This window comes from Anser brachyrhynchus (genome assembly GCF_964034855.1).
Source record: "Anser brachyrhynchus genome assembly, contig: SCAFFOLD_595, whole genome shotgun sequence".
Classification (NCBI taxonomy): Eukaryota; Metazoa; Chordata; class Aves; order Anseriformes; family Anatidae; genus Anser; species Anser brachyrhynchus.
In genome coordinates, this window is record NW_027663973.1 from 1 (window position 1) to 27384 (window position 27384).

At 63.5% G+C, this 27384-nt stretch overlaps 2 protein-coding genes and 1 pseudogene across 5 annotated transcripts; 1 reads left to right on the plus strand and 2 right to left on the minus strand.

The window, feature by feature from the left end:
- Nucleotides 1–434: 434 nt before the first annotated feature.
- LOC308186558 (multifunctional procollagen lysine hydroxylase and glycosyltransferase LH3-like) lies at nucleotides 435–5822 on the minus strand (annotated as a pseudogene). The gene is made up of 8 exons (XR_013956161.1): nucleotides 5692–5822; nucleotides 4807–4898; nucleotides 4228–4364; nucleotides 3448–3612; nucleotides 2744–2856; nucleotides 1356–1419; nucleotides 1152–1249; nucleotides 435–608 (listed from the first exon to the last, which is right to left on the minus strand). The product of XR_013956161.1 is annotated as a multifunctional procollagen lysine hydroxylase and glycosyltransferase LH3-like (transcript).
- Nucleotides 5823–6027: 205 nt separating this feature from the next.
- ZNHIT1 (zinc finger HIT-type containing 1) lies at nucleotides 6028–8486 on the plus strand. Its single transcript, XM_080608693.1, has 5 exons — nucleotides 6028–6183; nucleotides 6919–7089; nucleotides 7185–7264; nucleotides 7919–8088; nucleotides 8414–8486. Exons 1-5 carry the CDS (start codon nucleotides 6162–6164, stop codon nucleotides 8433–8435), a joined length of 465 nt encoding a protein of 154 aa, XP_080464819.1. The 5' UTR covers nucleotides 6028–6161; the 3' UTR covers nucleotides 8436–8486.
- A 1072-nt stretch (nucleotides 8487–9558) lies between these two features.
- Nucleotides 9559–26717, minus strand: LOC308186559 (retinal guanylyl cyclase 1-like). Of its 3 annotated transcripts, none has more exons than XM_080608692.1 (21): nucleotides 26610–26717; nucleotides 22772–24594; nucleotides 21753–22054; nucleotides 20972–21326; nucleotides 20199–20283; nucleotides 20004–20100; nucleotides 19089–19193; nucleotides 18741–18824; nucleotides 18368–18448; nucleotides 17594–17770; nucleotides 16862–17018; nucleotides 16110–16259; nucleotides 15524–15672; nucleotides 14812–14975; nucleotides 14170–14362; nucleotides 13520–13694; nucleotides 13152–13250; nucleotides 12422–12516; nucleotides 11329–11414; nucleotides 10582–10692; nucleotides 9559–9696 (listed from the first exon to the last, which is right to left on the minus strand). In XM_080608692.1, exons 2-20 carry the CDS (start codon nucleotides 24441–24443, stop codon nucleotides 10602–10604), a joined length of 4317 nt encoding a protein of 1438 aa, XP_080464818.1. In that variant the 5' UTR covers nucleotides 24444–24594; nucleotides 26610–26717; the 3' UTR covers nucleotides 9559–9696; nucleotides 10582–10601. The 3 variants fall into 3 exon arrangements, with proteins under 3 accessions (XP_080464818.1, XP_080464817.1, XP_080464816.1); XM_080608691.1 differs by having other exon boundaries at nucleotides 9605–9822; XM_080608690.1 differs by lacking the exons at nucleotides 9559–9696; nucleotides 10582–10692; nucleotides 11329–11414 and having other exon boundaries at nucleotides 12006–12516.
- Between the last annotated feature and the right edge of the window lie 667 nt (nucleotides 26718–27384).

A 27384-nucleotide genomic window follows, 5' to 3' on the forward strand; every position in this document is an offset into this window, starting at 1 on the left:
ACCGGCCCATGAGACACCCCACAGCCCCCAAGGGGACCCCAAAACCCCATGGGGCACTCCACAACCCCCAAAAGCACCCCAAAACTGTACAGACCACCATCCACCCCCCCATTTTTGGGGGAACACCCGATTTTTTGGGGTCCCCCCCATTTTTGGGGTCCCCCCCATACCATGAGACTCTCGAGGGGCCGCAGGTCCCGGTCACAGACCCCACAACCACCCCAAGGACCCCCCTCATTTTTTTGGGGTCTCCCAAATTTTTTAGGGTCCCCCCCATTTTTTTAGGATCCCCCCAATTTTTAGGGTCCCCCCAATTTTTTGGGGTCCCCCCCACTTTTTCGGGGTCCCCCCCATACCGTGATACCCTTGACGGGCCTTAGGCCCCGGTCGCAGACCCCACAGCCGCCCCCCAAGGACCCCACCCCATTTTTTGGGGTATCCCCCATTTTTTAGGGTTTCCCCATTTTTTGGGGTCCCTCCCCCTTTTTTGGGGGTTCCCCCCGTACCGTGAGACCCTCGAGGGGCCGCAGGTCCCGGTCGCAGTCCCCGCAGCCGCCCTCGTAGGTCCAGCCGGCTGGGATGTAATTCCCCAAATAATTCAGCTGCAGCTTTATAGGGTTTGGGGTGACAATAGGATTAGGGGGGGCAGTGGGGTTCGGGGGGGCTGTAGGGTTTGGGGAGCCCCCAGGGGAAAAGAAAAACCTTGTAGGGGACCCCACCGCTCCCCCCCTGGCCCTATAGGGACCCCACAAAACTATACGGAACCCTGGCAACCCCCCGACCCTATAAGGACCCTACAAAATTACAGGGGATCCCTGCACCTCCTTCAACCCCATAGAGATCCCACAACCTTCTAGGGGACCCCAGGGCCCCCCACTTCCCCCTATAAACCCCACAACCTTACAGGGGACCCCCAACACCCCCCCCCCCGGCCCTATACGGACCCCACAGAACTGTAGGGAGCCCTGGCAACCCCGTGACCCTATAAAGACCCTACAAAACTATAGGGGACCCCAGTGCCACCCAGAGCCTCCTGCAGGACCCCAGCGCCCCCCACTCCCCCCTACAAACCCCACAACCTTATAGAGGACCCCACTACCCCTCCCGGCCCTATAGGGCCCCCCCCGGCCCTATAAGGGACCCCGCTGTACCTTTGTAGGGCCGTTCCCGTGGATGACCACGGGCAGGGTGTCGTACGCCACGTTGCGGGCCCGCACCCGCCCCGGCTCGAATTTGAGAACGACCTCGTCTGCGGTTATAGGGGAAATTTGTAGGGCCGCCGGCCGCCCCAAAACCCCACAAGGGCCTTTTAGGGGCCCGACCCCATAAAAAACCCCGCTGATCCCCCCCGTTACCGATGGCCCCGTTGAGGTTCTGGAAGATTTGGGAGCGATGGTCCAGGGCCAGCCCCAGCTCTGCCTGTGGGGGGAGGTTTTGGGGTTTTTGGGGGGCCCTAAAAGGGTTTTGGGGTCCCAGGGCAGGGTTTCGGGTCTCAGGGCAGGGTTTGGGGTCCCCAGAAGGGTTTGGGATCCTGGGAAAGGATTTAGGGTCCTGGGGGAGTGGGTTGGGGTTCCTGCGTTAGGATTTAGGATCCCGGGACAGCATTTAGGATCCTGTACCAGGATTTGGGGTCCTGGGGCAGGATTTAGGATCCCATGGGGTTTTGGGGTTCCCGCGTCAGCATTTAGGGTCCCGGGGCACGATTTAGGATCCCCAGGGGGATTTGGGATTCCCATGCCAGGATTTAGGATCTCGGGGGTTTTGGGGTTCCCGTGCCAGGATTTGGGTTCCCGTGGCAGGACTTGGGATCCCGGCGCAGGATTTAGGATCCCTGAGGAGTTTCGGGGTTCCCATGTCAGCATTTAGGGTCCTGCGGCAGGATTTAGGATACCAGAATGATTTGGGATTCTCGCGCCAAGATTTAAGATCTCGGGGGTTTTGGGGTTCCTGCACCATGATTCAGGATCCCAGGGCAGCATTTAGGGTCCCGGGACAGGATTTAGGGTCCCGGGACAGGATTTGGGGTCCCAGGACAGGATTTGGGGTCCCAAGAGTTTTGGGATTACCGTGCCAGGATTTAGGATCTCATGGACTTTTGGGGTTCCTGGGGCAGTATTTAGGATCCCATGCCAGGATTTAGGATCCTGGGGGAGTTTCGGGGTTCCCGTGCCAGGATTTAGGGTCCTGGGACAGGATTAGGATCCCAGAGCAGGATTTAGGATCCTGCGGCAGGATATAGGATGCCTTGGGGTTCTGGGGTTCCCACGCCAGGATTTAGGATCCCCGGGGAGTTTTGGGGTTCCCATGTCAGCATTTAGGGTCTAACGTCAGCATTTAGAGTCCCGGGGCAGGATTTAGGATCCCAGGAGGATTTGGGGTTCCCGTGCCAGGATTTAGGATCTCAGGGTTTGGGGGTTCCCGGGGCAGGATTTGGGATCCCGGGGCAGGATTTAGGGTCCCAGGGCGGGATTTAGGGTTCCCAGGGGGATTTGGTGTTCCTGTGCCACGATTTAGGACCCCTTGTCAGCATTTAGGATCCTGGAGAGATTTGGGATTTCCGTGCCAGGATTTAGGATCTCACAGGGTTTTGGGGTTTCCGTGCAAAGATTTAGGATCTCATGGGATTTGGGGTTCCTGCACCATGATTTAGGTTCCCAGGGCAGCGTTTAGGGTCCTGGGGCAGGGTTTAGGGTCCCGGGGCAGGATTTAGGGTCCGGGGGGGGGGGGTATTTGGGGTGCTCACGCGCAGCGCGGGGTCGAGGTAGAGGCGGCTGTAGAAGAGCTGGTCGTCGTCGTCGTCCCGATAGCGCCAGCGCTCCACCAGGCGCCACACGGTGGGGGCGAACCCCACAAAACCTTATTTTTTTTGGGGGGGGGCAAATTTAGGGTGGGGGGACACCCCCCCCCCCCAAGGCAACCCTAAAGTCCCCCCCCCGAAGCAGCATGACCCCAAAGAACGACGTGGGCACCCCCAATCCCACAAACTGACCCCCCTCCCAAACACCCCCCCCTTAAATCCTTAACCCTAAAAATTTCATGCCCCCCCCCGCCAAGGACCCCTCCCCAAAACCCGTTACCCCAAACAGAAACCCCTCAGGGACCCCCTTAAATCCTCCCCCCTAAGACCCCATAGCCCCCCCAAACCTTCCTATAACCCCCCAACCCCTCCATAACCCCCCCAATCCCCTATAGTGCCCCCATAATGCCCTATAACCCCCCCAATCCCCCCTACAGCCCCCCAAACCTCCCTATAATCCCCCCAAATTCCCCCATAACCCCCCCAAATCCCCTATAACCCCCCTATAACACCCCCAAACTCCCCTAGAGCCCCCCAAACCCCCCCATATCCCCCCAAACCCCCCCATAACGCCCCCAAATCCCCCTATAACCCCCATAGCCACCCTACAACGCCCCCAAACCCCCCCAATCCCCCATAGCCCCCCCGTACCCCCGAGTTGAGGTAGCGCTTCCCGGTGCCGGCGGGGGGGTAGGCGGGGGCGAGCCCCCACTGGGGCCAGCAGAAGGCCTCGGCCGAGAACAGCGCCCGCGCCCCCCCCCCGGGCGAACTTGGCCAGCAGCTCCTGGGGGCCCGCGGCCAGCACCACGTCGTAGCTGGGGGGGGGGGGGACACGTAGAGATTGGGGGGGGGGTCGGGGACACCCCCGGCACCCCAAAAATGTCCCCGCACCGCTCCCCCCAACCCCCACCCCCATGTCCCCCTGCCCCCCCGTGCCCCCCCATGCCCCTATTCTGCCCTTGTCCCCCCACCCCCCATTACCCCCCACCCCCCCATTACCACCACACCCCCCATTACCCCCATGCCCCCCCCACTCCCCTGCCCCCCCGTGCCCCCCCTTTATCCCCCATTCCCCCCTTTATCCCCGTGTCCCCCCTTATCCCCCCCCATTAACCCCCCACCCCCCCATGCCCCCCCCATCCCCCTGTTCCCCTTATCCTCCTGACCCCCCCTTAACCCCGTGCCCCCCCATTCCCCCCCACCCCCCCATCCCCTACACCCCCCCCATTTTCCCCATGACCCCCCCACCCCCCTATTTTCCCCATGCCCCCCCCGCCCCTCCGTGCCCCCCCGTCCCCTATTCCCCCTTATCCCCCCTTATCCCCCTGCCCCCACATCCCCCTCTCCCCCCCCTTATCCCCACACCCCCCACACACCCCCCTGCCCCCCCCCTTATCCCCCTGCCCCCCCCCGCGCCCCCCCGCCCCCACCTGTCCACGAAGAGCACCACGAGGTCGTGGCGGTCCCGCAGGGGGGCCAGGTGGGCCCGCAGCCAGCGCACCTTCTGGCCCCCCCCCACCGTGTGCGCCACGTCCCCCCCCCGCCACGCCTGGCCCAGCCCCAGCGTCTGCGGGGACACGGGGGGGGGAGGGGGTCACCCCGAAGGGGGGGGCACAGAGGTGACCCCCCCCCCATTGGTAACCCAGAATCCCCCCTCCCCCCCAGGGCCCCCCTCATTTGGTTCCCCCCCCCAAGACCCCCCCATCCTGGGTGCCCCCACTTGGGTGTCCCCCCCCCCCAAGGACCCCCCCACGACCCCCCCCCAATTCCCGGGATCCCCAACCCTCCCCTAGGACCCTCACTGTTCAGTGCCCCCCCCCTTAGGTGCCCCCCCCGCCCTTGGGTGCCCCCCCCCATTTGGTGCCCCCCCCTTTGGGTGCCCCCCCCCCTTTGGCCCTTTGGGTGCCCCCCCTTGGGTCCCCTCCCCTTAGGTGACCCCACCACCACCTTGGGTGCCCCCCCCCTTAATTGGGTACCCCCCCCCCCACGTTGGGTGCCCCCCCCCCCACCTGCACGGTGTAGTTGAAGAAGCGAGCGGAGCGCAGGAAGCGCTCGTAGCCCTCCGTCGCCTCCGTCGCCACCGTCACCACCAGCAGCTGCTCTGGGGGGGGGGGGGGAGTGTGACCCCTGACCCCCCATGATCTTTGACCCCCCGTGACCCCTGAACCCCCATGACCCCTGACTTCCCTGTGACCCCCCTGCCCCAGTGACTCCGGACCCCTCCCGTTGACCCCTGACCCCCTTCGTTGCACCCCATAGTGACCCAAATCCGCCCTCCTGGTGATCTCTGACCCCTCCTTGATGACCTTTGACCCCTCCTTGATGACCTTTGACTCCACCTTGGTGACCTCTGACCCCCCACCCCTCTGATCCCTCCCTGATGACCTCTAACCTCTCTCTGGTGACCCTTGACCCCCATCAACCCCCCCCCAACCCCAAATCCCCCTCCTGGTGACCCCGACCCCTCCCTGCTGACCTCTGACCCCCCCCATTGCCCCCTGGTGACCTTTCACCCCCTTCATCCCTCCCCGGTAACCTCTGACCTCTCCTCGGTGACCCCTCCCCCGTGACCTCTGACCCCCATCACCCCTCCCCCATGACCTCTGACCCCTCCTTGCGACCCCTGACCCCTTCATCCTCCCCCCCATGACCCCCAGCCCCTCCCTCATGACCCCCTGACCCCCCCTCCCCCACGACCTCTGACCCCTCCTCGGTGACCCCTGACCCCCCACCCCCTCCCCGTGACCCCTGACCTCTCACCCCCTCCCCCATGACCTCTGACCCCCATTACTGTCCCCCTCCCCCCTCGACTCTCCCCTCCCCCCCCCCTCCCCGCCCCCCCCGCGCCCTCTGACCCCTCCCCTTTGACCCCTGACCCCTGGGCCGGGCCCTACCAGGGCTCAGCTGCCGCTGGGGGGTGGCGGGGGGCAGCAGCAGGGCCAAAAGCGCCAACGGCAGCACCGTGGCCATGGCGGGACCGGGCCCGGACCGCTCCGCCGCAGCTTCACCCCCGACCGGGCCCCGAGCCTCCGCCGCAGCTTCACCCCCGACCGGGCCCCGAGCCCCCCCGCTGGCCAATCAGAGCCCTCCGGCCCGCCCTCCGCCCGCCCTCCCGCCAATCGCCGCCCGCCCGCCCGCCCCCTGCAGCCAATCAGCGCGCGGCGGGCGGGGCCGAGGGAGTCCCGCTGCCACGTTGCCAGGGGAAAGGGGCGGGGCCGGGGGGGGTGGGGCAGGGACCACCAAGATGGCGGCGCCGCACACAAGATGGCAGCACCGCGGGAAGGGCGGAAGTAGTGGCCGGGAAGGGCGGAAGTAGCGTCAAGAAAGGGCGGAAGTAGCGGCGGAAGCGGCTCTGCGGACCAAAATGGGGGAGAAAAAAGCATCAGGTACCGGCGGGGCCGCGCCGCGGGGCCTACTCGAGGGCCCTTCCCGGGCTCCGAACCCCCGGGGGGGTCCCGGTGTCGGTGGGAGGCCGTGAGGGGGGCTCTCGGTGACTTGAGGGGGGGTCCCGGTATCCCCCGATGTCTCCCGGTGTCTCCCTGTGTCCCCCGGTACCGGTTCAGGGCCCTGTTGAGGGCTTCCAGTGACCCGCCACAGCCTCAGGGGGCTCTCGGTGACCTGGGAAGGGGTCTCGGTGCCCCCCGGTTTCCCCCGGTGCCCCCCGGTGCCGGTTCAGGGCCTTATGGAGGGCTCCCGGTGACCCAGGGCAGCCCTAGGAGAGCCTGGAGGGTCTCTCGGTCACCTGAGGGGGGGTCCCAGTGTTCCACCGGTTCCCCCAGTACCCTCCCAGTATCCCCCAGTCCCTCCCCGGTATCCCCCAGTGCCTCCCAGTAGCCCTCGGTGCCCCCCGGTACCAGTTCAGGGCCCTTTGGAGGGCTCCCGGTGACCCACCACAGTCTCGGGGGGCTCTTGGTGATCTGGGGGGGGGTTCCTGGTGCCCCCCCCCGGTATCCCCCGGTGCCCTCCGGTACCAGTCAGGGCCCCATTGAGGACTCCCCGTGTCCCATCACAGCCTCGGGGGGGCTTTCAGTGACTGGGACTCGGCTCTGTTGGTACCTGGGGAGCGTGGGGGGGGCTCCCGGTACCGGGGCTTGATTCTTGTTAACGGTGCCCGGTTTCAGGCCGGGTACCAGAGGCGGCGCAGCGGCGGGTCCTGGACCGGGCGACGCGGCAGCGGCGGCTGAACCGGCAGCTGGAGGCCCTGGAGAACGACAACTTCGGCGACGACCCCCAGGCGGGGCTGCCCCGGCCCGGCAAACGCCTCCCCCACTTCGCCGACACCGCCGAAACCGGTACCGGGGGTCCCTGGGGAAACCCCCCCCGGGGCTTGGGGGAGGGTCCTTGGGGGTTTTTTGGGGGTCCCATGGGGTTTTTGGGGTCTCCGTAGGGAAGAAGAAGAAGAAGACGCGCGGGGACCACTTCAAGCTGCGTTTCCGGAAGAACTTCCAGGCGCTGCTGGAGGAGCAGGTGGAGGAGTTTGGGAGGGTCTTGGGGGTCCTGAAGGGGTCCTGAGGGGTTTTAGGGGGTTCTGAGGGCATCCTGAGGGGCTTGGGGGGGTCCTGAGTGGGGTTTGGGTGTCCTGAGGGGGCCTGGGGGGGGGCGGGTCCTGAAGGGGAGCTGAGGTGGGTTTGGGGGGCCCTGAGGGGATCCTGAGGAGGGGGGAGTTGAGGGTCCTGAGGTGGGGCTGCAGGGGGAGTTGGGGGGTCCTGAGATGGGGCTGAGAGGGGTTTAGGGGTCCTGAGAGGGGGCAGGGGGGGGTTGGGAGTCCTGAGGGGGGCTGCAGGGGGTTTTGGGGGTTTTATGGGGGTACTTGGGGTGTGCCAGAAGATTATGGGGGGGGGTTCCTGGGGGCTTTGGGGGCAGTTCTGGGTGTATTGGGGGGGGAAGGGGATCCTGGAATGGGTCTGGTGAACGCTTATGGGGAGAGTTTTGGGGTCCCAGCAGGGACCTGGGTCTTGGGGGGTCGTTTTGGGGGGTCTTGGGGTCATTTTGGGGGTTCTGCGATCTCCGTGGGGCACCTTTGGGGTGCTTCTGGGGGTGATCTGGAGCTGTTTAGGGCCACGGCGGGATTCCTGGGTGCAACTTTGAGAATTTTGATCATTTTTGGGGTTTCTGCCCCAGAACCTCAGCGCAGCCGAAGCCCCCAACTACGTCTCGGCGTGCGCGGCCCCCTCGCGCCTGCCCCAGCGCCACTTCTGCGCCGTCTGCGGCTTCCCCTCGGCCTACACCTGCGTCACCTGCGGCGCCCGCTACTGCTCCAGCCGCTGCCTGGGCACCCACCAGGATACCCGGTACGGGGATATGGGGACATGGGGGGCACCAGGACACCCAGTATGGGGACACTGGGGACGTGCGGGATGCACCAGGACATCTGGTATGGGGACATGGGGACATAGGGGATGCACCAGGACAACCCAGTATGGGGATGCTGCGGATGCAGGGATATGGGGGATGCACCAGGACACCCGGTACAGGGGGACAGGGACATGGGGACAGCCCCTGCTGCTCTCTGGGGACACCCCAGGACCCTCAGTACGGGGACACGTGGGGCGGGCACTGGGACAGAGCTGGGGGGGGGACACAGGGGCACTCCCTGACCCCCGCCTCTCCCTGCAGGTGCCTGAAGTGGACGGTGTGACGGGGATACTGCCACCACAACTGGGGACAATAAAGGGACTTGTGCGCCACCCTCTGCGCTCGTCTGTGCTCTGTGGACCAGGTCCATGCCCGCTCCCCTTTAAGACATCTCCTAAGTTCAAGATGGCCGACTTGCTGTGGACTGGGTCTGTGTTCCCCCTCCCCTTTAAAACACCCCCAAGCACAAAACCAAGATGGCTGACCTTGTATGGACCCAGGCCAGGTCTCCCCTCCCCTTTAAGAAAACCCCCAATTAGAAAACCAAGATGGCTGACCTCGTATGGACTACGTCCATGTGCTCCCTCCCCTTTAAGAAACACCATAAGTACAAAACCAAGATGGCCGACCTTGTATGGACTACGTCTGTGTCCCCCCTCCCCTTTAAGAAACCCCCAAGTAGAAATCCAAGATGGCCGACCTTGTATGGACCAGGTCTGGGTCTCCCCTCCCCTTTAAGACAAGCCCCCAAGTGCAAAACAAAATGGCCAACTTGGTATGGACCAGGTCCATCTTCTCTCTCCCCTTTAAAACACCTCCCAAGTCCAAAACCAAGATGGCCGACCTTAGACGGACTAAGTGTCCTACTTAGACGGACACTATTCGTGTCCCCCCTCCCCTTTAACACACCCCGGAGCCCAAATCCAAGACGGCTGCCCTCCCCTGGACCCACCCTCCCCTTTAGGACCCGCCCACATAGGAACCACGATGGCCGCCTTGGCGCATTGCCCCTTTGAGAGCTGAGAACTTTAGTTTTTTTTGTCTACAGACAAATATCCCGGGGGGCGGGGCCCGAGCTGGCCCTGCCCTTTTACAATACATTTTTGGTCTACGGAGAAATATTCCTGCAAGATGGCTGCCGTGGGTGGCCCTTGGGGGGGGGGGGGTGGCCACATAGGGACACAAAATGGGGGGTGGGTGGCCCTGCCCCCTTTGAGGCCACACCCCCCTTAAGAGGCCACGCCCCTTGAGGAAGCCCCGCCCCTTTACAGGCATTTTGTGTCCCCAGACAAAAAGAACCCCGCCCGCCTCTGCCTTCCCCTTTAAGGGTGGGGGAGGGGCTTCCTGTAACGTCATTGGCCTGGAGGGGGGGCAGGGCAGCCAATCAGCACGCTGGCCCCTCCCCACCGGGCTGGGAGGACCAATCCCAGCATGCCGCAGGCTCGGCCTGGTCCTGTGCTGCACTGCTTCCAAGATGGCCACTGTCCCAGCATGCCGTGTGCCCTTGGCGATGTCCCATGATGCCCCGGGGCCGGTGGGGCTGGCTGCGGGAGGGAACAGTGGCCCAGAATGCACCGGGGCACCGCTCTGGGCCTACGGAGGATCATAAAGTGGGGCTAGGAGACGCTCTAGCTGCATCTTTGTGGTTTTCAGGGTCATAGAGAGGCGCTCTGGAGGTACAGAGAGGCGACTCTCTATGGTCTGGAGGACTCAATGTCCTCTGTGACCATAGAGATGGGCAATCTGGTGGTGCAGAGTGGCACCCTTGGGACAACTCTATGGTCTGGAGGACTCCATGCTCTCCATAGCTGTGTGACCATAGAGAAGGGCCCTCTGGTGGTGCAGAGCGGCACCCTAGGTACAACTCTATGGTCTGGAGGACTCAATACACTCCATTGCTCTGTGACCATAGAGAAGAGCGCTTTCGTGGTGCAGAGCGGCACCCTTGGGACAACTCTATGGTCTGGAAGACTTCGTGCTCTCTGTATCTGTGACCATAGAGAAGGGCCCTCTGGTGGTACAGAGCGTCACCCTTGGGACAACTCTATGGTCTGGAGGACTCAATACACTCCATTGCTCTGTGACCATAGAGAAGAGCGCTTTCGTGGTGCAGAGCGGCACCCTTGAGACAACTCTATGGTCTGGAGGACTTCGTGCTCTCTGTAGTTCTGTGACCATAGAGAAGGGCCCTCTGGTGGTGCAGAGCGGCACCCTTGGGACAACTCTATGGTCTGGAAGACTCCATGCTCTCTGTAGCTCTGTGACCATAGAGAAGAGCAGTGGTGGTGCAGAGCGGCACCCTAGGTACAACTCTATGGTCTGGAGGACTGTGTGGGATTACCGGTGGGGGGCAGCGATTGCCCATTTTGTGGGCGTGGCCTGGCTGGGTGGGGCACTGTGGGTGTGGCTTGGGGTGGGCGTGGTCTCACCTGGCCCCTCCCCCTGGGGGCTATTTGAGCACCTGCCCCGGCCGCGCCTTCTCCAGCTTGCGGCGCCGCTCGGCCGGGATCTCGTCCAGGCTGATGCCGTGGTTGCTGGCCCTGGGAGGGGGGACAAAAAAGGGGTGGGGGATATAAAAGGGGGGGGGAAAGGGGTGGCACCAGACCCCCCCACCATCCCTGACCCTCAACTCCTAGGGGGTGGGGGGGGACGGGACCCAGGCCTCTTGGGGGTCCTGCGTCCCCCTGATGCTCCCCCAGGGTGTTTGGGTGCCGCCCCCCCATGGGACCCATCTGTGCCCCCCCTAATTTCCTTAGGACCCAAGGACCCATGTATTCCCCCCCCCCCCATAGATCCCAGGTGCCCCCCACCCCTATAGGACCCGGGTTCCCCTGCATGGGACCCAGATTACCTCCCCCACAGCTCCCAGGTGCCCCCCACCCCATAGGACCCAGGTGCCACCCATGGGACCCAGGTGCCCCCCCCCTCCAGCTCCCAGGTGCTCCCTCCACCCCTATAGGACCCAGATACCCTCCCCATGGGACCTGGCTGCCTCCCTGCCCCTATAGGATCCAGGTATCCCCCCTAGCTCCCAGGTTCCCCCTCCCATCCCTATAGGACCCAGGTGCCCCCCCATAGGTCCCATGTGTCCCCCCAGCTTCCAGGTGCTCCCCCCAATCCCATAGGACCCAGGTGCTCCCCCCACCCCTATATGGACCCAGGAGCCCCCCGCTCACCCCGGCAGCAGGTCTGGGGGTGTGGGGATGGGCTTGGTGAAGCCCTCGCGCCCCACCAGCCAGTACGTGTCCTCCACGCCCTTCCCCTGCGGGATGGCCATGTCACAGGGCAGCGGGGCAACGGGGGCAAGACGGGGGCGATAGTCGTGATAAAGAGACAGTGGGGGACAATAGTCACGATAAAGGAGCAATAGAGTGGACAATAGTCACGATAAAGGAGCAATGAGGGACAATAGTCGTGATAAAGGTGCAATAAAGTGGGCAATAGTCACGATAAAGAGGCAATGGGCGGCAATAGTAACGAGAAAAGGGCAATAGAGCAGGCAATAGTCATGATAAAGAGGTAGTGGGGGGCAGTAGTCATGATAAAGAGGCAATAGAGTGGGCAATAGTTGTGATAAAGGGGCAATAGTCATGATAAAGAGGTGTTAGTTACAATTGGGTGGACAATAGTCATGATTAAGAGGCAACAGGGGGGCAATACTAATGATAAAGGGGCAATAGGTGTGGTAAAGGGGCAATAGAGGGGCATTAGGAGGCAATAGTTGTGATAAAGGGGCATTAGAAGCAATGGGGGGGCAATAGTCACGATAAAGAGGCAATAGTCACGATAAAGAGGCATTGGGGCAATGGGGGGCAATAAGGCAGCAGTAGGGGCAAATATGGGGGCAACAGGGGGAAATGGGGGGGCATGGAGGAATGGGGGGGCAACGGAGGCAATTAAGGGGCAATAAGGGGGGGCAATAGAAGTGGTAAAGGGGCCTTGGGGCAACATGAGGGGCAATAAGAGCCCATGGGGCAATAAGGCAGGAGTAAGTCATAAAGCATAAGTAAGAAGGATACGAGGGTGATAAAGGAACAATGAGAGGCAATAAAGGGTCATGGGGCAATAAGGGGGGCAATTAATGGAGAAATTAGGGGAAATGTGGGGCAACAAGGGGACAATGGGGGAATAAAGGGACACTAAGTGGAAAATAGGGGCAATAAGGGGAGCATGGGGGGGTTGGGTGAAAAGAGGAGGTCTGGGGGCACTTTGGGGGCACAGAGGGGGCTCTACAAGGGTCCGAAGGGGCACTGAGGACCCAAGGGGCACCTTGAGCTCGGTCTTGCCCCGGATGTCCAGCTTGAAGCCCTCCTGCAGTGCCCGTAGGATGGCCACCGTGCGGGCATTGACGTGGATCCGGTATGCTGCGGGGACATGGGTGTCACCGGGGCCACCCCAGGACCCCCCCATGTCACCCCATCCTTCCATGTCCCTCCGTTGTCCCGTGCTACCACGTCCATGGGACACGGGGTCAGGGGGACGCATGGCAGGACGTGTGGTGGAACCCATGGGTACGTAAACAAGTGGGGGACACGAGGACATGCACAGGTGGAGGACATGCGTGGAGGACACATGGGGACACGTGGAGGATGCATAGGGACACTTGGAGGACACATGGGGACATGTCTGGAGGACACGGTGACACACAGAGGACACTTGGTGGGACATTCATTTGGAGGACACAAGGGGACATGTGGAGACACACAGAGGATGCATAGGGACATGCATTTGGAGGAAACAAGGGGACGCATGTGGAGGACACAAGGGGACACATGAGGACATGCATGGGGATGTTACATGGAAGGTGCATAGGGACTTGAGTTTGGAGGACACGTGGAGGACATATGGATATAAGTGGAGGATGCATAGGGACACATGTGGAGGATGCGTAGAGGCATGGATGTGGAGGACACATGGGGACACACATGGAGGACACTTGGGGACACCTGACGTGCCACCATGCACACACAGAGGGGACATTTGGGGTGGGGGCACTCACGCAGGCCCGTGGACTCCATGCGTGACGCTGTGTTCACGGTGTCCCCAAAGAGGCAGTAGCGTGGCATGGTGAGACCCACAACGCCGGCCACGCAGGGCCCTGCAAAGGGGCGGGGCCTCAGGGGGTGTGGTGGTGGGGTGTTGTCAAGATGGGTGTGGTCACAATGGGCGTGGCCACGATGGAGCATGGTTATGGGGGCGTGGTCACAAGAGGTCATGGAAGGGAAGGTGTGGCCAGTGGGTCATGGCCACGTTGACTGTTGGCCAACAGATGACGCAGCCTCCATGGGGGTGTGGCCAGGAAAGGGAGTGTCTGGAGGGGGTGTGGCCAATGGGGGCGTGTCCAGGGGGAGGGGGGCATGGCCTTACCGGAGTGGAGGCCAATGCGGATGCGGACGGGCACCTCGGGCATGTGGCGCATCTTGAAGGTGCCAACGGAGCTGAGGATGTCGAGGGACATGTTGGCGATCTCACCAGCGTGGCGGTTCCCGTTGCGCTTGGGCAGCCCCGAGGCCACCATGTAGGCGTCCCCGATGGTCTCCACCTGTGGGGATGGGGCCGTGGGGGGGACACGGGGCAAGTCACAGCAGGGCCACGGCCACCAGGGTCCCCACCTCAATGTTGATGGTGGCTTCGGCTATGGGTTGTGGAAGAGGGCATGGAGGTGGCCACGGCATGGTGTGTTCCTCGGTGGCCATAAGTGCCCTCATGATACGAATGCCACCAGGCATCCATGTCACCTTGGCGGTGTCACTGAGGACCCTGGGGACCCATAACCACATTTGCTTAGTGGCCATGTCCCATATCTGCAGGGTGAGGTGGTCAAAACACGACCACCTCTGGTGGGCTGATGGCCTCCTGTGCTGTGGGGTGAACGCATCCCCTCGTAGATGTCACTGAGGACCACAGGGACCCCTGGACACAGACATTTGGTGGCCGTGTCTCATGTTGGGAGCTGGCCAAAGCCCAGCTGTGACCCATGGGGCCCTCACACCGGTGTCCCGGGGTGTCTCTGTCACCTTGTAGACATCATGGGAGCCGATGATGGCATCAAAGAGGGTGTAGAGGTCGTTGAGGAGGTCGACCACCTCAATGGGCTCGCTCATGGCCGAGATGGTGGTGAAGCCCACGATGTCGCTGAAGTAGAGCGTCACCTCCTCGAAGTACTCGGGCTCCACAGGGGTGCCCATCTTCAGTGCCTCAGCCACCGACCTGCATGGGAGGACAGCAGGGTTCCCCAGATTCCCAAATCTTCACTGTACCCCAAAGGAGATCCATTTGTCCTGCGTGGACCTCCAGCCACCCACTGACTGTGGCCATGGGGACCAAAGGGACCATGGGGACAGGGCAGGACTGGGAGATCCTGATGTCCCCATCTCAGGGCACATGGATGGGGTCTATGGGGATGTGACCATATTGTCCCCAGTGGCCATATCTGCCCTCTCCACCCCTACAGACCTGGAGTAGGGTCAATGGATTGTGGCCAACACCAACCCATCCCCAATGGCCACCTTCTCCAGCCCCTTGGGGTCACAGCCAACCCTTATCTGTCCTCCAAAACCATAGCCACCACCTCTATCCCCACGGACCCGTATGGGGTCTATGTGGCCACAGCCAACCCCAACCACATCCGAGCCCCAAATGCTGCCCCGGAGACCCACGGGGGCAACATCTGGGTGAGGAGCTTGTCGGTCTTCTGCTTCTCAATCTCCAGCTCCTCTGTGCGCTCGCGGATGAGGTCCTCCAGGTTGCTGGAGTACTGCTCCAGCATGCGCAGCATGGAGTCGATGATGTTGGTCTTCCGGCCCTTGTTGATGCTCTTGAACTACCGTGAAACCCCACAAAGTTGGGTCAGTCCCACCCAAAACCCCACCCAAAGTTGGGTCAGTCCCACCCAAAACCCCACCCAAAGTTGGGTCAGTCCCACCCAACCCTATGTGCTGTGTCCTGTATCATCTCATACCGGTCCCACCCAACCCCGTACCTACCTCCAGGTTTGGTCCATCCCAACCCCAAAACTAAGGTCCCACAGGCCACTATGCTGTTCCCATGCTTCAACCCATCCCATCATGCCCATCCCATTCCATCCCATCCCATCCCATTGTGCCCATCCCATCCCGTCCCGTCCCATCCCATCCCGTCCCATCCTATCCCATCCCCATCCCATCCCATCCCGTCCCATCCTATCCCATCCCCATCCCATCCCATTGTGCCCATCCCGTCCCATCCCGTCCCGTCCCGTCCCGTCCCGTCCCATCCCATCCCATCCCATTGTGACCATCCTATTGTCACCATCCCGTCCCGTCCCATCCTGTCCCATCCCATCCCATCCCACCCCACCCACCCCATCCCACCCATCCCACCCAGTCCCACCTGGTCAAAGATCTGGTCGATGGTGGGCCGCCTCTCGGGCTGCTCGCTCCAGCACTGCTTCATCAGGTGGATGCACTCCAGTGGCGCCTGGTCGGCCGACACCGCCGGGCGGCACAGCGGGGGAGGCCGTGTCACCTTCTCGATGATCTCTGGGGACACATGTGTCACCGGGAGGGTGGTGGTGGTGGAGGTCCAGGTGGGGTGGGTTGGGTGGTGGTAGAAATGTTGGGGGTGGTCAGTGAGGGGTGTCTTGTATGGCACAGGGGGTCAATTGGATGGCCCAGGGGTGTCTGGGGAAGGGCCTGGAGATGCTTAGGGGAGGTTTTGGGGGAGTCAAGGGTTGAGGGAACCTGGAGAGGGGCACGGGGGGGTCCCAGAGGGGTTTGGAGGAGGCTTTAGGGGGGATCAAGGGGTTGAGGGAACCCGGAGAGGGGTACGGGGGGTTCCAGAGGTGTTTGGAGGAGATCCTGTGGTCTCTAAGGGGTTCCTGAGGTGGTGCCAGAAGCTCTGGAGGGGCTGTCCCTGGGGTGTTCTGGTGGGACTGGTGACGCTGGTGGGGGTTACTGGTGGCACTGGGGGGCGGTACCTTCGGGGGGCAGTCCCAGCATGCAGTAGGGGCCGCTGCGGCAGATCACCTCCTGCATGATGATGCCGATGCCGTAGATGTCGCCCCGGAAGGAGCCGCGACGCTCCAGCGCCGCGTCCCGCAGCAGCTCTGGCGCCGTCCACAGTCGCTCTGGGAGAGGGTGGGGCCACGCTCGGACACGTCCCCTCCACCACAGCCCCGCCCCCTCAACCTCCAGGCCCCACCCCTCGCAGCCAGGACCCATGGGTGGTGAAGCCCACCATGGATGGTGTGGTCACCCAACTGGTATGGCTAGGCCACGCCCCCAATGGAAAGCCACACCCATCATGGGCTCCACCCACAGCTGGGAGTAGCCACGCCCCTGTCTGCAAGCCCCACCCGCAGGCACCATGGCTCCACCCCCAGTTTAGAAGCACCTCCCCCATGCTGCACCCAACACTGAGCCCCAGGTTGGCTCAAAAGCCCCGCCCACAACCCAGAGGCCCTGCCCACATTATTGGCCCCGCCCCTTAGCCCATGCCCCGCCCCTCCACCCAGCTCTCATCCCCCACCCACCCATAAGCCCCACCTCCACCCATAGAACCTGCCTCCACCTCATAGTCCCCGCCTCCACCCCACAGATCCCACGTCATCCCATTGGCCCAGCCTCCTCCTGGCCTCCCACCCATGACCAAGCCCACCCCCACAAGCCACATCCCTGGATTTAGAACATGTCCATCGCACATGCCCCCCCCATAAAGCCCCGCCCTCACCCTGTGCCTTTGGGGTGGGGGTGTGCACCCGCTGGGCCTCCAGCAGCTCGTTGTAGCCGTGGTCGGTGACCTTCAGCACGAAGCGCCCGTCCACCACGCAGTTACGGGACTTGAGGCGCCCGTGGACCACGTCGCGGTGGTGCAGGTACCGCATGCCCTGCCGGACAGACGGACACAGCAGCGTCACCGTCACCCATCGCTATCATCGTCACCACGGCTGGGAAGGTGGTGTGCACCATGGCCATCACCACCGTGGTCATCACCACCATGGTCATCACCACCATGGTCATCACCACCATGGCCACCATCACCATGGCCACCACCACCACGGTCATCACCACCATGGCCATAACCACCAGGGCCATCACCACCACGACCACCAACACCATGGCCACCATCACCATGGTCATCACCATGGCCACTGTCATGGCATTGCCCTGGCACCACCATGATCACTGCCACCATGGCCACCACCACGCCTACCACCCAGGGACCTACACCACAGACACCACAATGGCCACCACAGTCACCATCAAAGTTGCCACCATGACCATCACCACCATGGCCACCGGTAGAGCCATCACCATGCCTCCTGCCACCACTATCACCAAGGCCACCACTATCACCACCACCACCACAAACCATGGCAACCACCAAGACATGGTGAGCAGCATCACCACCCACATGGTCACTATGCTTGCTGCCACGGCCACCACTGCTCCCCCCTGTCACCTTGATGAGGTCGATGAGGAGGGAAGACTTGAACATCCAGTCCAGCTTCATGTCCTCGTTGCGCAGCAGGTCCTCCAGGCTGCCCCGGGAGCAGTGCTCCGAGACAATGGCGAAGATGCCGCAGTCGTGGAAGAAGCCCAGGAAGAGGTTGACGTTCTCATGGCGCAGGTCACGCAGCTGCCCCGGGGCCAGAGAACACGTGGGACAGGGCCTGGCATTGTCCCCCATGGCCCGACATTGTCCCCTTTTCCCTGATGTTGTCTCCCCATAGGCCAGCGTTGTCCCCCACGACCCAGCGTTGTCCCCATGGCCCAGCATTGTCATCCGTGGCCCAACACTGTCACCCCAACCCTTTGTTGTCCTCCATGACCCAGCGTTGTCCCCATTGCCCCACATTGTCCTCTATGGCTCAACGTTGTCCATGACCCAGCATTGTCATCCATGACCCAACATTGTCTCCATGACCCAACGTCATCTCCATAACCCAACATTGTCCCCATGTCCCCATGATCCCATGACCCAATGCGGTCCCCTTGACCCAACATTGTCCCCATAACTCAACATTGTCCCCATGACCCAACTTTGTCCCAATGACCCAACATCATCCCCATGACCCAATGCCGTCCCCCCGACCCAATGTCATCCCCATGACCCAATGTTGCCCCCATAACTCAACACCATCCCCATGACCCAATGTCATCCCCATGACCCAACATCATCCTCATGACCCAGCGACGTCCCCGTTGACCCAACATGGTCTCCACAGCCCCTCACCTTGCAGAAGGCCAGCTTGGTGGCTGGCTTCACCTCACTGTGCTGATCTCCGGGGAACTTCTTGAGCCAGACCCAGTCGCCCTGGGGGAGCGGAGCCGGTGATGCCTCACCCCCATCTCCTTCCTCCTCCTCCTCCTCCACCAGCAGCCCCAACCCAACACCCAACCCTCATACAAGCCACTAGAAAATCCCCTCTCATTTGTCTGTCCTCAAGGAGGGGTGGTCAAAAGCCACCCGATCCCTCTCTTTGACCCCCCTCCAGCACCCTGGTTGGGGCCACCACGGGGGTACACCAAGGTGGTGGACTGGGGATGGGGTGGGACTTGAGGGCAAATTTGGGGGAGAAACAGTGGGTTTTGTGCTTTCGACTTACCTGCACGGAGGCGACAAGGCCCTGTTGGTTAAACAAAAGGAGGAGGAGGGGGAGGTGGCTGTTGCCCCCCGAGGTTTCGGCTCCCTGCGGGAAAGGGCAGGAAGCAGCTGTCAATCATGGCCCCCAGAGCTGTCAATCATCTGGCCAGGATGTGGGGTGGGGGAGCTGGGGGTTCCCCCCCTGCCCTTCAGTGGTGGAGGGGGGAACAGGGGTGTCCCCACAGAGATGGCCCTGCCTTGTCGCCCCCGGAGGTGGCAGGTGGTGGTGGTGGGATGGGGTAAGGTAACGGGAAGGGTGACATTGGGAGGGGAGGGAACACACAGGGAGGGTGACACGGGGATGTCCTACCTCAGCGATGGCCACGTTGGTGGTGTCGGGGGCTGCGGTCACGCTTCGGATGCTCTTGGTGTCCCCACCACTGCGGCCGGCCAGGCTCGTGCGGCTGCCATCCACCTGTGGCATGGGGATGGGTCAGGATATGGCCCATGGGGACATGCAGGACGTGGCACCCATGGAGACGTGGCACCCAAGGGGGTACATCAACCACTGGGACCCACCAGTGGATGTTCTCCCCAGTGCTGGGGGAGACCTCAGGCCATGGGAATGCATCACCCATTGGGACACGTCTCCCATGGGGGCCCAGCACCATGGATCTCCTCCCAAGGTTGAAGTCGTCATGGGGGCGAAGCCAGACTATGGGGACCCATCATACATGGAGACACGTCACCAGTGGGGACCCTCAGCCCCCAGGAGGCCCAGCTTGGTCACAGGGACACCACAGGGATGCATCACCCATGGAGACATGTCATCCATGGGGACGCATCACCCATGGGCACCTCACAGTCCCTAGATCCCCTCCCCGAGGCCATCTTGGTCATGGGGAAGACACCAGGTCGTGGGGACACATCACCCACGGGACCCTGTCACTCGGGGGACCATGGGACCCATGAAGTCCCACCAGCCCATGCGTCTCCTCCTGAGATCCACGGGGAGATGTCAGGCCATGGAGACACATCAACTATAGGGACACGTCACCCATGGGGGGCCACCAACCTATGGAGACGCAGCTCCTGTAGGAAACCATCATCCATAGGGACACGTCACCCATGGGGGGCCACCAGCCCACGGTCCCCCTCCCAAGGCTGAGCGTGACCATGGGGCACAGCGTTGCCTTTCCAGACACTACTTGGGCCACTGAGTCCCCAAGCCACCGTGGCTCCTACAGAAGTGCCCCCACATCACCGAGCCCCCCCAGACCCTCACCCGCTTGTTGCTCTGGGTGTTGATGAAGGTCAGGTCCTCCATGGTGAGGATGATCTTGTTGGGCCCTTTCATCAGCTGGGCCTGCTGGATGCGACGTCTGCAGGGAGGGGACGTGGAAGCTGCTGGGGTGCTCACATGGGGGACCCCGAGGTCTCCCCTGAGCCCCACGGCACCTTATGGGGTGGTGGCACCCACCTGATGAAGCAGGCGAGGGCAGCCCCTGCTGCGATGAGGGCGGAGACGAGGACGAAAATGAGGAGGACAAAGGTGGCGTCCACCCCTGAGGTGGAGAGGGGAAGAGGTGGAGGGGTGCCACGGCCCAGAGGAGCCACCCACAGCCTCCTGGAGAGGGCCATGGTCACCTAAGCCCACCCATGACCACTCATGACCACCTACGGATGTGCTCCGTGGCCACCCATGGTCACCTACAGCCACCCAATGGAGGGATGGATGTATTGAGGGAGGGAGGGAGGGATGAAGGAAGAAATGAAGGAAGAGATGAAGGAAGAGATGGGTGGATGGACAGAAGGAGGGATGGAAAGATGGGTGGATGAAGGAACAGATGGATGGACAAAAGTTCAGATGGATGGATGGATGAAGGAATAGATGGACAGACGGATGGATGGATGAAAGAATAGATGGACAGACGGATGGATGGAGGGACAAAGGGATGGTTGAGGGATGGGTGGATGGATGGATGAAGGAACAGATGGATGAGTGGACAGATGGCTGAAGGAATAGATGGATGAACAGAGGGATGAAGGGCTGGGTGGAGGGATGGAGGAAGGAAGGGATGGAGGATGGACAGAGAGATGGACAAGCAGAGGATGGAAGTCTAGAGGGACAGACAGACACACACCAAGCCATCCGGCTGGTTGACCAACTCAGCTCAGACAGCGAGACCAAGAGACCCGCGCGGGCCCAGCCAGACAAACAGACACAAAGCGGGAAAGGAGCCCCCTGCTCACCCCCGTTGCAGATGGAGCCTGACTCAAACCAGCACCCCGAGTCCGTGCCGGGGCTGGAGCCGTGGGGCCAGTGGACGGAGTGGCCGCGGTAGCCCAGCCCTCGTATGCCAGGCTCCAGCCCGTAGACCGGCCACAGCCGATCGCCTTTGCCATCCGTGTCCAGCACCACGTAGGGGACGCTGACGTCCCCATCCTCGGTGACGGAGAAGGGCTGGCAGAAGCCCTCCAGGTGGAAGCCACGGGCGTGCTCGGCCACGCTGGTGCCCATCACCCAGCGGCCCGTGCGCCGCGTGGCCTCCACCGCGTTGGCCAGGAAGTAGATGGAGTTGTAGATGGTGGCAAAGAGCGGGTGGACCTGTGGGGGGAGAGGAGGTGTCGGGGGGGGGTGTCGAGGTGGCACCCGTGGGGCGACAACATGGGCTTGGCCACCTCCACCCAAGCCTGTTGGCCATGGTCAACTCTGCTAGTGTTTGGCTTCCTTCATCCAACTCCCATTGGCTACCGCCATCTCTGCCCACCTCCCATTGGCCACCATCACCTTCATCCCCCTCCCGTTGGCCATGACCAATGCCTATGGGCTGCTGTCACCTCTACCCAACTCCCGTTGGCCACGACCACCACCTATGGGCTGCTGTCACCTCTACCCAACTCCCCTGGGGATACGTCCACCACCAACTGCCCCACCCCATGTCTGACCCATGGCCCTGATGGCTCCGATCGCCCACCCCTGCCCCACAGCTGGCCCCCCACCCCAACCCCGTGGCTGTGGCTCCCACACCACCTGCGTGGGGTCGATGTGCGCGGGGATCTCGTAGGCCTCCTGGGCCTGGCGCAGGGCCTCGTGGAAGCTGACATCGGGCGAGTCGATGGTGATGGTGAGCACGGCGTCGTAGGCCAGGCGCAGCTTGGTGCTGTTGGCCAGGACGGGGTAGGGCACGTGGTGGTAGGGCAGGGGGAAGGTGAGCGCGTCGTAGGGGATGAAGACATAGGTGCCGTCGGTCATGCCCATGTCCTCTGCCTTCTCCAGGAGCACCCGCTGCTCCTCGCCGCCCAGCAGCACCGAGTGCATGCACATCACCACCACTGCATGGGGGGGGGCGGGTGAGCCATGGTGGGGGCACTGCACCCGTGGGAGCCCCCCAGCCAACCTCCAAGTGGCACACATGTGGATCTTCCCCATCCAGGCCCACCCGCTGCATCTTCCATCCATCCACCTCCATCTGCATCCATCCTTCCTCTCCTACCTCCTCCATCTCCATCTCCTCTTCCTCCACCCATCCATGCCCACGTCTCCATCCATCCTTCCTCTCCCACCTCCTCCATTTCCATCCACTCTTCCTCCACACAGCCGTGCCCACCTCCTTTACCTCCACCCATCCTTCATGACTGGTTGCTACCCATCCTTCCTCCACCCATCCATGCCCACATCCCCACCCATCTTTCTTCCATCTACCACCTCCACCCATCCTCCCTCCACTCACTTCACCCATCCGTCCTCCATCCACCACCTCCACCCATCTGTCCTCCATTCACCATCTCCATCCACCCATCCATCCATCCACCCACCCACCCATCCATCCATCTACTCATCCATCCCTCCTCCACCCACCCGCCTCCATCCATCCATCATCCATCTGTCCTCCATCCATCTGTCCTCCACCCACCCATCCATCCATGCTCTCTCCACCCGTCCTCCATCCACCCACCCACCTCCATCCACCCATCCTCCCCTCACCTCCCCCACCCTCCTCCCTCCCCCCACACCCCCCACCTCCCCCCTTCCAACCCCCACCCCCTTACCTCTGACCCCATCAGCCCGCTGCACCCTCCTCAAGGCCTCGCGGGCCTCGTCCTCCCGGTCCCCGGTGGTGACGACGACGGTGACGGGGAGCCCCCGCGCCCGCAGGTCCTGGGCCAGGCCCTGCCCCACCTCTCGCCACAGGTCCTGGGGGGCCATGACCACGGCCACGTGGGCCCAGCGGAAGAACCGGAGGACGGCGTGGAGCACCCTGCCGGGAGCTGGCATGGGGACCACCAACGTGTCCAAGCCCTCGATGTCGCCAACGCATGCCCAGGAGACCACAGGCTTGTTCCACGCTGCTGCCAGGAGCCCGGCGGCCCCACACGTGGCCGGGTTGAGGGGGCCCACCAGCCCCGTGGCGTAGCGCTCGGCATTGAGCAGCCCCGCCACGGCCTCGGGGGTCCGGCACGCCTCGGCCAAGACCACCGCGTCCCACCAGTAGCCTCCATTGAGCGTTGGGTCGCGGTTGAGGCGGGCCACGGCCAAGCGGGAGGCCACCTCGGGCAAGGCCCGGGCCACGAGGGGGTCGCAAGCCCACGGGCCCATCACCCCCACCTTGAAGGTGGCCCCCCGGGTCAGGGGCGGGCAAGGGAGGAGGAGGAGGAGGAGGAGGAGGAGGAGGAGGTGGGGAGGCCACCGGGGGTGGTGGGAGAGGCGGAGGAGGAAGCTGGTAGAGACGGCGCCGCAGCGGGAGGAGGCGGCGTGGGGGGTGACAGCGCCGGGGGAGATGCCACTATGAGAGGTGCCACCACTGGAGGTGCCACCATGGGAGGTGCCGCCACCATGGGAGATGCCACTGGAGGAGGTGCCACCACTGGAGATGCCACCGCCTTGGGAGATGCCACCACCTTGGGAGATGCCACCACCACAAGAGGTGCCACTCCTGGAGGAGGTGCCACCACTAGAGATGCCACCGCCATGGAAGATGCCACCTTGATAGGTGCCACCACCATGGGAGGTGCCACCACCATGGGAGGTGCCACTGGGGGAGATGCCAGTGGTGTGGGTGACACAGCCGCCATGGGAGATGCCACCACTGTAGGACGTGCTGCTGGTTGGGGAAACAGAACTGTGAGAGATGCCACCAAGGGAGATGCCACCACTGGAGATGTCACCACCATGGGAGAGGAGGTTAAAGGAGGTGCCACCACCAGGGGACACGCTGTCACGGGAGATGCGACAGCTGCAGGAGATGCTGTTGTGGGAGATGCCACCACCATGGGAGATGCCACCACCATGAGAGATGCCACCAGCGTGGCAGAAGCCAAGAGATGGAAAGTCCTTGTGGGCAATGCCACCGTGGGAGGTGTCATGGCAGGAGACACCACTGGGGCAGAAGCCACCGCAGAAAAAGTCACCGTGGGAGATGCCACCACGGGAGATATCATCGCGAGAGATGTCACCGTGGACGATGTCACCATGGGCGATGCCACCATGGGAGATGCCACCATGGGAAATGTCACCGTAGGAGATGCCACCATGGGAGATGCCACTGTGGAAGATGTCATGGTGGGAGATGCCACCACGGGAAACGTCACCGTGGGAGACGTCACAATAGCAGATGTCACCATGGAAAATGTCACCGTTGGAGATGCCACCATGGGAGATGCCACCACGGGAGGTGTCACCGTGGCAGATGCCACCACAGGAGGTGTCACCATGGGGCTGCATGGTCCCGGGGTGGGCTGGGGACGCTTGGGGCCGCTGTGGGGGGGTCCTCAGGGCCTGGGGGGCCGCACCAGGTCCCGGCGCCGGGGGGGCTCTGGCGATGCCACCATGGTGGGACGTGGACCGGGGGCTGTGTGGGGCCGGGGGCCCCCACCTGTGGGAGAGAGGGGTTAAAACCGGGGGGGGGGGGTCCTGACCCCTGGGTGTGCTCCCCCCCCTCGGGGCCCCCACCTGCAGGAGAGAGGGGTGAGAATGAGGGGAGGGGTTTGGGGGGGGGGACAGACCCCTGTGGGTGCTCCCCCCCGCCCCAGCACCCCCAACTCCTGGTTTTTTTCGGGGGGGGGGGGGGAAGAGGAAGGGGGTGGGGAGACTGCCCAGCCCCCCCCTTCCCATCATGCCCCACGGCCCCGTTAATCCCCCGGGGGGGTAAAACCGGGATTATCCCTGACCCCCCCCCCCGCCCCCCCCCCCCACTCCGGGGCAGGGCAGGGCTCGGGGCCACGTGTGGGGGTGGCGGGGTCGGGGGGGGGTAGCAGGGAGAGAGCCCGCACCGTGACATCCCCACCCGTGACACCCCCACTGTGACACCCCCACCCCTAGGACACCCCCACCCGTGTCACCCCCACCCCTGGGACACCCGCGCTGGGACACCCCGCACCCCCGGTGGTGTCACCCGCACCCGTGTGTCACTTCCACCTGGGTGACAGCCGGGTGACACCCCCGTGTGACAGCTGCACACCCGTGTGTCACCCACAGCCGTGTGTCACCCATAGGTGTGTGACACCCATGTGTCACCCACAGCCGTGTGTCACCCACATGTCACCCACAGCCACGCGCCACCTGCACACCCGCACACCTGTGTGACACCCGTGTCACCTGCAGCCGCGTGACACCCACACTTCCGTGTCACCCACAGCCGTGGGACACGCTCACACCCATAATGACACCCATGTGCCACCCACAGCCGTGTGACACCCGTGTGACACCCGCACACTCGTGTGACACCCGTGTGTCACCCATGTGTCACCCACACTCACGTGTCACACCCATAGGACACCCTTGTGTCACCCACACCCACGTGTCACCCACACCCGTGTGACACCCACACTCGTGTGACACTCGTGTGACACCCTCACAGCCGTGTGACACCCGCGTGTCACCCACACCCATGTGTCACCCACACCCGTGTGCCACCCACATGGCCCTAATCCCCCCCCCCACGGTTATTTCTGGCCCCTTCATCCCCTGCGGCCGGGTCACCCCCCCCACGGGTGCCCCCCCCCCCACGCATGTGCCCCCCCCCAACACGCGTGTGCCCCCCACACATGTGTGCCCCCCCCCCCAAAAACGTGTGCCTCCCCCCCAGCCTTGCAGGGACCCCTGGGGGGGGGGGTCCCAGGTCCCGGAGGGGGTCATTGGGGGGGTCCCAGCCCCCCTAATTTAGGATCGGGGGGGGGCACCCAAAGAGGGCACCCAGGGGACTGGGGGGGGTGCACGTCGGGGCACCCAAGGGGGGGGGGGCAGGTATTGGGGTTTCCAGGTTATCGGGGGGGTCACAGCTCTTGGGGGGGGGTCACAGGTTTTGGAGGGAGGGTCACAGGTTTTAGGTAAGGTCCCAAATTTTAGGGGGGGTCACAGGTTTTAGGGAGGGTCCCAGATTTTAGGGGATGGGTCACAGGTTTTGGGGTGGGTCCCAGGTTTCAAAGGGGGGTCCAGATTTTGAGGGGGGGGCCAGGTTTAAGGGGGAGGTCCCAAGTTTTTTGGGGGGGGGGGCGGGGAAGCCGGGTTTCCGGGGGGGGGGCAGGTGCTGGGGGGGAATTGGGTGTTGGGGGGGGGGGGGGGCAAGGATGGGGGGGAGGACCCAGATGTCCAGAGGGGGCCAGTCCCACATGTCTGGGGGGGGTCAAAATATTGGGGGGGTCCCAACTGAGGGGGGAATATTGGGGGGGGTCGGCAAAATATTTGGGAGGGGTCTCAGGTGTTGGGGGGTGGGTCCAGGGTGTTTGGGGGGGGGGGGGTCCCAGGTATTATGGGGGGGGTCCCAGGTGTTATGGGGGGGGGGGGGTTCTAGGTGTTATGTGGGGGGGGGTCTAGGTGTTATTGGGGGGGGGTCCCAGTTGCTGGGGGGGGGGTCAGCGGTGAGCGGGGTCGGGGCGGGGGGGTCCCTACCTGTTCCCAGGCCCCCCCTGGGTGGGTGCTGCCGGGTGGGGGGGGGGCCAATGCCCCCCCAGGCGCCTGGGTGCCCGCGCGGCGGCTGCCCCCAGGGTGCCCGTGTGCGGCCGCGGTGGGGGGGGGGCCCTAATCCGCCCCCCCTCCTCTGCCCCCCCCCCGCCCCCCCCCCCCGGCTCCTGGGTGTAAGCGGCTTAATGGGGGGGGGGGGGGGGGGGGGGCGGGGGGGACCGGTGCGTGCTGGGAAATCCGGGGGGGGTGACGGCGTGGAGACGGGGGGGGGGGGCACGGGGGAAGGGGGGGCCGCGAGGGGGTGCAAACGGGGGGGGGGGGAGGGGGTCGGGGTCGTGGGGCCCCAAAAGTGGTGGGTTTTGCCCCAAAATTGGCCCCATCCCGTGTGTCCCCCCCCACCCCCCCACAGGCAGCACGGCTCCGGGCTGGGCAGGGCGGAGCCGGGGGGCGGCCCTGGGGTGGCGCTGCCCCCCAGAAGCGCTCCCCGGACCCAAACCCGCCGGTTTTCAACCCAAAACGCAGCCGCGCACGCTGTCCCCCCCCGCCTCGATCCAGCCGCAGGCAGGCGGCGAGCTGTCAATCACGGCTTAGCCACGCCCCCATCCCGCCCACTGCCTAGTTAGGCCCCGCCCCCACTACAGCCCCCCGCTCCTCTTCATCGCCCCGCCCCTCTCTCGGTCCTCCGCGCCGCCATTTTGGGTGAGGGCGGAAGCGGAAGTTGGAAGTGTGGAAGTTGGAAGTTGGAAGTGAGGGCGGAAGCGGC

Coding starts and splice junctions, on each gene's coding strand:
- ZNHIT1 (XM_080608693.1), top strand. CDS start 6,162: ATGGGGGAGAAAAAAGCATCAG. Junction 7,090..7,184: donor CGCCGACACCGCCGAAACCG/GTACCGGGGGTC, acceptor GGGTCTCCGTAG/GGAAGAAGAAGAAGAAGACG. Junction 8,089..8,413: donor GGCACCCACCAGGATACCCG/GTACGGGGATAT, acceptor CTCTCCCTGCAG/GTGCCTGAAGTGGACGGTGT.
- LOC308186559 (XM_080608690.1), bottom strand. CDS start 24,443: ATGCAGCCCCATGGTGACACCTCCTGTGGTGGCATCTGCCACGGTGAC. Junction 19,194..20,003: donor ACACCCAGAGCAACAAGCGG/GTGAGGGTCTGG, acceptor CCCATGCCACAG/GTGGATGGCAGCCGCACGAG. Junction 15,673..16,109: donor GCTGGGACTGCCCCCCGAAG/GTACCGCCCCCC, acceptor ATGTGTCCCCAG/AGATCATCGAGAAGGTGACA.